The sequence below is a fragment of the Podarcis muralis genome, chromosome 5 (assembly GCF_964188315.1).
Source record: "Podarcis muralis chromosome 5, rPodMur119.hap1.1, whole genome shotgun sequence".
Lineage (NCBI taxonomy): Eukaryota > Metazoa > Chordata > Lepidosauria > Squamata > Lacertidae > Podarcis > Podarcis muralis.
The window spans coordinates 15,997,046-16,005,675 of record NC_135659.1 but is presented as its reverse complement, the minus strand read 5'-3'; the positions used below and the strand labels follow the sequence as shown (position 1 = coordinate 16,005,675).

At 52.5% G+C, this 8,630-nt stretch overlaps 2 protein-coding genes across 2 annotated transcripts; both read left to right on the top strand.

The window, feature by feature from the left end:
• The first annotated feature begins 1,088 nt into the window (after window positions 1–1,088).
• Window positions 1,089–2,779, top strand: LOC144327715 (uncharacterized). The gene is given in 2 exon segments (XM_077928110.1): window positions 1,089–1,880; window positions 1,882–2,779. Coding segments are annotated over 2 exon segments (1,683 nt in total). The 3' UTR covers window positions 2,773–2,779.
• A 2,045-nt stretch (window positions 2,780–4,824) lies between these two features.
• On the top strand, window positions 4,825–6,284 carry LOC144327714 (uncharacterized). Its single transcript, XM_077928109.1, has 2 exons — window positions 4,825–4,939; window positions 5,296–6,284. The coding sequence occupies exons 1-2, from the start codon at window positions 4,825–4,827 to the stop codon at window positions 5,868–5,870; spliced, it is 690 nt and encodes a 229-aa protein (XP_077784235.1). The 3' UTR covers window positions 5,871–6,284.
• Window positions 6,285–8,630: the final 2,346 nt, after the last annotated feature.

The window sequence follows — 8,630 nt, the reverse complement described above, 5'->3', positions numbered from 1 at the left end:
GTGGGGCACGCGCTGCCGACTGCCGTCGGGGGCCGGAGTTTCGAAGGCCAGCTCTCACACCACCCCGCTAGTCGGTCTCGGTCCGGCGCAGGGCCTTGGGCTTCGGGGACGGCGGTTGGAGCCCGGGGTGAGTGGACGAGGCCTCACGGTCGCCCGCTGGGGCTAGCGGCCCACCCTCCCTTCTCTCCCCCCCCGTGTTTTCTTTTTTTTTTCTTTTTCTTTTTTCAACTTACCTTACTTTGCCGCTTCGGTGTGCTTTGAAGGACGCTCCCCGTTTTCACGGTTTCGCTGCCGGGGCTGCGGCGGCATCCGCCGCGCGGGAAGGGGATTCCTTCCCCGGGGTGGTCCTTGGAGCGCCGCGTCGGGTGGACCTTTTTTGCCCACCGCTGGACCGCGCGGCGCGAGCAGCGCCTGAGCGCGAGCGGCCCAAAGATCTTGGGGCGGCTAGCTCCGGCGGCGGTGCTCCAGATCCGGCGGCTGCGTCGGGGGGGCGGGCCTCCTTGTTCGCCCGGTTTTTCCCCCCCTGCTGAAATTGGCGGGGCCGCTTCCTTCGGACCAAGAGCGGAGGTCCGGGATCGGGCCCGCCATTTTGCCTCCCTCATCGTCGCACCACCGCGAGAAGTGAATTCCTCGCGGTGGGGGCCTTGTCTCGTCTTGCTCCCCCTTGTGGCCAAGCAGAGTTAATGCAGCTGGGCCATTCGCTTGGGCTCCCCCTGGTGGCTCAGTGCTGAGTTGCACAATTTTCCAAGTGAGCTGTTGGGAGCCCCCTGCTGGTTATACAGAGGAAGTGCACGGCTTTGGCCTTTTATTGCCGATAGATAATTAAATAATAAAGAATTAAAAATAATAAGGTTAGTTAGAGTTCGATAGTTGATAGATAGATAGATAGATAGATAGATAGATAGATAGGTGGCATAGGCCGCCTTTTAAAGGTTGCCCCTTTTATTTGAGCAATTGTTTCGGTTACATTTATTGCTTTTATTATTAGCATTGGTGTGTTAACCTTTACTTTAATTTCTTCATCCGTGGACACTAGTGACGCCTGACTCCGGCAATAATAAATTTTCATTTAATTCTTAACAGCAGGTATGGCTCCTAAGAAGGTCGCCGCCCATCCTGGCCCAGCCTCTGGTGCGAAACGGCCTATTAGAGGTCCATCACAGGCGCTTCGTTCTCCCACCCCAAGTCAACCGGTGGGACGGGTGCAATCTGTGGTGGACAGTATGGCAGGCAATCCGGTGGCCTTATCTCGCTTCGCAGCCGACTTGGATGGTTTCCTTCAACAGTGTTCTGCTCAGCCTTCCGCGTCTAGAAGGCGTCCGCGTCCAGTAGTGGCGCCATCCCCAGCGTCACCGTCGTCTAGTGAAGAGGAGAGAGATGGCTCATCACCTGGGGGTCTGATTATTGATTCCCAGATAGCACATCCCTGTGACTTACCGGCTTCTCGTGGCCGTTCCCGGAGACCACGCCGTTCCTCTGGGAGGGCCGCGGGGGGGAAAACCCCTTTGGCAGCTTCCACCCGCCGTGCTGTGCTCACTCAGCCTTCGGATGAGGTGGCCTCAGTTTCCGGTATCTCACTTGTTGTTTCTCCTCATTCAGCTCCAGGTACATCACAGCTGAGCCATGATTCTGAGTCGTCCATTGAAGACAGTCGACCAGTTCCGGCCAGGGAGTCCTCGGGCGGTAAACGTCGCGGCAGGCGGTCTTCACCGAAGCGTGCCAAGCAGAGGAGGGGCGAAGCATCTTCTTCTTATGCTGCCCCAGGTCCTTCACGGCAGGATCCTGACTCCGGGTCCTCTATTGAAGACAGCTTGCCAGTGCCTTCTAGGAGATCATCAGGCGGAAAGCGTCGCCGCAAGAGATCTTCGCGGAGGCATGCAAAAGCGGAGGAGGGACGACTCGTCGTCCTCTTATACCGGTACGTCTTCCTCTAGTTCTGACGGTGAGGCGGATAGTTCTATCGAGCTTTACTGGGGCTTTGGGGAAGCGGCCTCAGGGCTCCCGAGGTGGGCTTGGCAACGTGGGGCTAACACGCACCGGGCAAGGTATGGGGCAGTACAGGAATGTAAGGATGGCGTTTTGGTTCCCGACGTTAAGGTCTCTACCAATTCCGCCAGGGACGTCATTCCAGGTTCACATCTGTCAACTAAGTTGCGAGCTAGGATTTTAAATGGCCGTTACGTTGAGATATTTAAGTTGACCCCTCCTTCGGAGGACCAGGAGAGGGTGAGCTCTTCAAGGAAACGCACTGGTGTGTCCAGTGCGGACAGGACTTTCGAACGCTGGCTCGATTGTTTCCAAGTCTTTGCTGGAGTGGTCATGGCGGCTTATCCGCGGAGATCGCTTCATTTGTTAGTTTACTTATCTATTGTTCGCTCTGCTTTCACCAAAGCTGGTGAAAAAGCTGCGATCAAATATGATGAGAATTTCAGGCGTAGGGCGGCTAAGATTCCCTCGGCCCGATGGGATCGTAAAGATCTTGATGTGTGGACCACTTATGTGGCTCCGCTCATTGATAAAAAGGCGCCAGAACAGCAGAGAATGAGGCCAGGGGCCTTTAAAACCGCACGTCGCCTAACATGCTGGGATTTTAATAAGGGTTCTTGCCAGCGCCAGGGGTGCAAATTTGCTCACATGTGTGATAGGTGCAACGGTTTGCACCCTGCTTCTTCCTGTTATACTGGCAGGCGGCCCTTTCGCGGAGGAAAAGGGGGTTCTCAACAAACCCCCAAAGCAACCCCCTCCGCTTCAACCCCGGGAACAGGAAAATAATGTGTTAACTTCCTTGGCTTGTACGCCTGTTCGGCTGCCAGTCCTACAATGCTGGTTGCAATACTATCCCAATAGGGAGGCTGCACGTTATTTGAGTGATGGGTTTTCGTTTGGTTTTCGGATTCCTGTAGCCATGTCTCCCGTGGCACGTAATCCTACTAACCAAAAATCAGTTCGCGAGCTACCTCAGGTTGCTCGCAAGAAGATAGAAAAAGAGGTGACCATGCAGCGCATGGCTGGTCCTTTTAGCGACCCCCCCTTCCATAATTTGCATGTATCCCCATTGGGTATCGTGCCAAAAAAGGCTCCTGGTGAATTTCGATTAATCCATAATTTGTCACATCCCAAGGGTACATCAGTCAATGATGTTATTCCTCCGGAGCTGTGTTCCGTAAAGTACGCTTCTCTTGATCAGGCGATCAAGATGATTCGGAAATTTGGACATGCTGCTTTATTGGCAAAATGCGACATCGAATCGGCTTTTCGCCTTTTGCCAATTCACCCGGAGGATTTTTGGTTGCTAGGTTTTAAGTATGAGGGCAGCTATTATTTCGACAAAGCTATGCCTATGGGATGTTCAATTGCATGTGCAGCTTTTGAATCTTTTAGCACTTTTTTGGAATGGGCCCTTAAGTCTAAGACAGGAAGGGGCGGAGTCACCCATTATTTGGATGATTTTTTATTGGCCGCGGCTGGTGATACGGGCGACTGCTTGTTGCTACTGCAGGCGTTTGCTGATATCACGCAGGAACTTGGGGTTCCGCTTGCTGCTGACAAGACCGAGGGTCCTTCCACTCGGCTTACTTACCTGGGTATCCTGTTGGATACGGTTGCTCAAACCTCTAGCTTGCCGGTTGACAAGCTAGTGGCCTTGAGAAAGATTATAGAAGAATTGCTCCCTTCGAAGAAAGTGTCTCTTAAGCAACTCCAGTCGCTGTTAGGACACCTGAATTTCGCTTGCAGAGTGGTGGCTCCTGGGCGCCCTTTCTGTTCTCGCTTAGCTCGACTCACTTCAGGCTTGAAGGCTCCACATCATCGTGTGCGCCTTTCTAGCGAAGTGAGGGCCGATCTTTCCATGTGGTTGGAATTCCTGGAGGAATTCAACGGAGTGTCGTTATGGCAAGATACGCTGAACTTGCATAATGACTTCCAGGTTCATTCTGATGCTGCTGGTTCCCTAGGTTTTGGTCTTTATTGGAAGGGCCGCTGGTGCGCAAAACGTTGGCCGTCTGAGTGGAGGGGAGGCGAGATTACGCGGGACCTAACTTTTCTCGAGTTTTTTCCCATTGCAGTGGCAGTGCATTTGTGGGTCGAGGAGTTCAGGAACCGTCGTGTCTGCTTCTGGACTGACAATCAGGCGGTGGTGACGGTGCTGGCCAAGCTGTCGTCACGTTCTCCGCGGGTGTCGGCCCTGTTGCGTGATTTCGTGCTGCACTGTTTGCGTTGTAATATAGTTTTTTCTGCACGTTTCATTCCTGGGGTCTCTAACGAAATTGCTGATGCTCTGTCCCGTTTTCAGATGGAGCGGTTCAGACTCCTGGTTCCAGAGGCACGGATACTTCCGGAATATTTCCCGGATCATCTCTGGAACCTTGGCAACAATTAGTTTTGCAGGGAGTAGCGGCATCGGTTTCCCCATCCACCTTGCGTTCCTATACAAAAGTCTGGGACAATTTTCTAACATTTATGCGCCAGTCTGCCAGCGTAATGCGGGGGGCCCCACCCACTTCTTCGCAGGTGTTAGAATATCTGGCACACTTATTTCATTTGGGGCGAGCAGCTAAGACGATTAGGATGCAAGCAGCTGCCATTGCATTTTTCTGTAAAATATTTTTTGATAAGGATCCTTGCGCAAAGTTCATTGTTCGCAAGGCCCTTGAAGGTTGGGGTAGGCTGTGTCCTCCCCGTCCAGTGAAAAGGCGCCCCATATCTTTTGACATGCTGAGCAATATGCGAAAAAAGCTGCGGGTGGTGTGTTGGTCTAGGTATGAGGCTCGCCTATTCTCGGCTGCCTTCTCCATTGCCTTTTTTGGAGCTTTAAGAGTGGGCGAAATGGTGGTGGAGGATCATAGGGATGGTCGTTCTTGGGGTCTTTTCCTCCAAGACGTGCAGTTATCCCCCACCGAATTGAGGATCACAGTCCGGCATTCTAAGACTGATCAGAGGGGTAGGGGTGCTCTGATTCGTCTCCCGGCTACGGGGGTTGCAGGCCCTTGCCCTGTAAAAGATGTTGGAAAATACCTGGAGGTGCGCACCCAGGGGGATGGGCCTCTGCTCAGGCATGAGGATGGGTTGCCACTGTCGAGACAGCAATTCACCAAAGTGATGCGTAAAGCAATACTGGCTTGTGGGGGCTCAGCTGGGGATTTTGCCCCCCATTCATTTAGGATTGGGGCTGCCACGACGGCAGCTCACTGGGGATTGTCAGCCGCCAGGATAAAGGATTTGGGACGTTGGAAATCGAATGCTTTCAGAGGATATGTTCGCTAACCTGGTTTACTCTGTTTTGTTATGTTATATCAGGTCCGGTGCCTGTCCGAGTGTGGATGGTGGGGCACAGCATCGTCCATTGGGCCGGTATCGCAGCACGTCAGGTTGGTGTGGGTCCAGGTCTTGGCCTTCCTCCGCATGTGCAGCTGTCCTGGCTATCCAGACGAGGAATGCGTTGGTCGGAGCTCCTGCCGCGGATTCGGAGCCAGTTGCTTCGGGAGGAGCCGCCGTCGGCTATTGTAATACAGCTGGGAGAGAATGACCTGGTTGATATGGGCTGCTTTTCCCTGCGTGCTGCAATTTGGACGGACCTGGGGACATTGCAGGCAATGGTGCCTTCAACTAAGATATTTTGGTCTCAGCTTTTGCAAAGATGCGTGTGGAGGGGCAGTCATTGCCCAGTCGCCACTGAAAGGGCCAGGAAGCGCGTCAATTCTGCTGTGACGCACCGGATTGCGGAGCTGGGTGGAGAGGTTATTTCTCACCCCGCGATTCTTTTTAAGATGCCATCCTTTTTCCGAGATGATGGTGTGCACCTTTCTGCTTCAGGGAATGAGGCTTGGTTAGGTGCGGTGGCTGCCAAGCTGAGGTCTTGGTTGGGGCTGTGAGTGGTTTGGCGGGGAGCTGGAGGCTCCATGGCGGTTAGGCATTGGTTAATTGGTGCTTGGAGGGGTAAGTGCCTACCCCTCCAAATGATGCGGAAAGGGAATTCCGTTAAAGGAATCCAGGGGCTTGCCATTCTTTCGTCCTTGTCCGTGGAGCCGGACTTGGGCCGTGCAAGCCCCACCGGAACATGTGGGTGAGAAGTGAGGGCCTGTTTCCCGGTCTCCCTTCTCATCCAATACGTGTTTCCCACGCTGGCTTCCGGTGGAGTCCGGAAGGGCCAGCTCTGTCCTTGAGGGCCAGGACAGATAGTCATAACCAATGCCTAAGCAACCACTCACGATTTTTTGTATTTGAATAAAGTTGTGGCCAAAAATTATGCCAATAACCTTAAACAAAAATTGACGTGTGAAGTGTGTAATTATTTGGGGGGTGGCACTGTGGAACTCAACACGCAAGGCGTGTTCTCCTTAACAGAGAGCACGTGTTGCGGTTGGGGAACAGGCCACCCTGCCATGACTAGGCAAATTTAATCTGCAACCCTGGCCTTTAGGGTTAATTGGGTTGCTGGGGAGTATTGATTGTTTCCAATTTGGAGGAGGAGTCAGAAGCTATAAATAGAAGGGCCAGACGTAGGGACGTCCTCTTGGCCGTTTTTTGCATCGGATCACCCGCCCTCCCGCCCTTTTATAGGGTGGTTTTTTGTTTTGCTCGCTTGACCTTGCTATTGCCTGTCATGGGGTCGTCCGCCTTGGTGCGGGGGCCTAGTAGGAATTTTGCCATCTGGCTGATTGGCTGGTGCCATTTGGTTTTTGCCTACTACGTAGCAAATCGTCACAACTTGTAAGGTTGGCGGTTAGGCATTGGTTAATTGGTGCTTGGAGGGGTAAGTGCCTACCCCTCCAAATGATGCGGAAAGGGAATTCCGTTAAAGGAATCCAGGGGCTTGCCATTCTTTCGTCCTTGTCCGTGGAGCCGGACTTGGGCCGTGCAAGCCCCACCGGAACATGTGGGTGAGAAGTGAGGGCCTGTTTCCCGGTCTCCCTTCTCATCCAATACGTGTTTCCCACGCTGGCTTCCGGTGGAGTCCGGAAGGGCCAGCTCTGTCCTTGAGGGCCAGGACAGATAGTCATAACCAATGCCTAAGCAACCACTCACGATTTTTTGTATTTGAATAAAGTTGTGGCCAAAAATTATGCCAATAACCTTAAACAAAAATTGACGTGTGAAGTGTGTAATTATTTGGGGGGTGGCACTGTGGAACTCAACACGCAAGAAGAGGAACAAATAATAATAATGATAGTGGACTGCCTAGAAGTGATGTAATACACCATTAGCCTTTGTTAAGGAATGAAACTGTTCAGCTGTTTTGTGGTTGGCTCTTAGATGAAAAATGGCTACTTTCTGAACTTCTTGCCAAGAAGTTCCAAGAGGTGGCACAGCAGGCCAGCCCAGGGAATGACAATCCAATGGGAAAAGTGAAACTAGAAACTTGACGAAGTTCTGCTGCCCTTCTGATTGGTCAGGAGTTTAAGAAGGGAGTGTGTGCATATGCGAAGCAGGTGAAAGCAGAGTTGGTGTTAAGGAGTTGTTGAGGTATTCCAGAGATGGAGAAAAAGCTAGAAATCAAGAGATGCTAAGAGAGAGAACACAAAGGAATCACTGCTGAAAGCAAGATGGCTGGAAAGTCTCTGCCAATGTACAAGAAAGCCACTTCCGATGTAGAAGGAGGTGGGGTTGCGGGCTTCACCCTCCCTGGGGTGTGTGGCCTCCTCCATTTAACGCAGGCGCGGCCTGGGATCTCCCTCTTTTCCCGCCTATCAGCTGTTCCTGTTTCCCACCCTCCCGCCCTTTAAGGTTTTTTCGTCTTTCACCTTGCTATGGACCCCGGTTGGTCGCCGTTAAGGGCCCTGGTCGGAATTTTTCCACTTGGCAAATTGGCACCAGCCACTTGGTTTTCCGCCTACCTCGTAGCAAATCGTCACAACTTCCTTGGTATTGGCGGTTAGGCATTGGTATTGGTATTGTTATGTAGATGGAAGGGGGGAAGCGCCACCACCTTCCCCGCATATTGAAGGGTAGTCCGATAAAGGATTCCATGGGGCGTGGCCCTGTCCAAAGGAGGCGAGGGCCTAAGGCATGCCCCCAAGAGGTGACCCCGGGGGAGTTCCTAGTTGACGTGCATCAGCAGGACTCCCCCTACTGGTGGTTAACCCTTCCCGGACTTCAAGCAAACAGGCTGAAGCCGGATAGTCGGTTAGGACCAATGCCTAAGCCAATACCGCTCATCACCTATAACCAATAAAGTTGTGGCCATATTTAGCCCATTAACCTTAAATATCTGTGTCATGTGTCTTTATTTCCACTGGGGGGGGGAGGGAACTCGCCACGCAATTCCTCTTGTGCCTACTTAACTAGGAATCAGCCTATCAGCCTACTTAACTAGGAATGTATGAATCAGTCTGTTTCCATCCTGACTTGCTTAGGATCCCTTTCTCTCGCCACCTAGGACCAAGCCAAGGAGGCACAAAATTGACAAGATCCGCAATTGAGCCCAGTGTGGGGCACCAAGTCTTGGCCTCACACAGGGCGCCATATTACCAAACATTACCAAAGCCTGCCCCTGGTAGCTGCTTCTCTTTCTTATCACCACTGCTACTTCCAGCTCTGTTTCGGCTTCATTCCTCTTTACCCGGCCTGGTGGCAATGAGATGCTGTTCACTCATCTACCCATCCACTTCCCCTGGACCCAGTGTGGTAGTGGC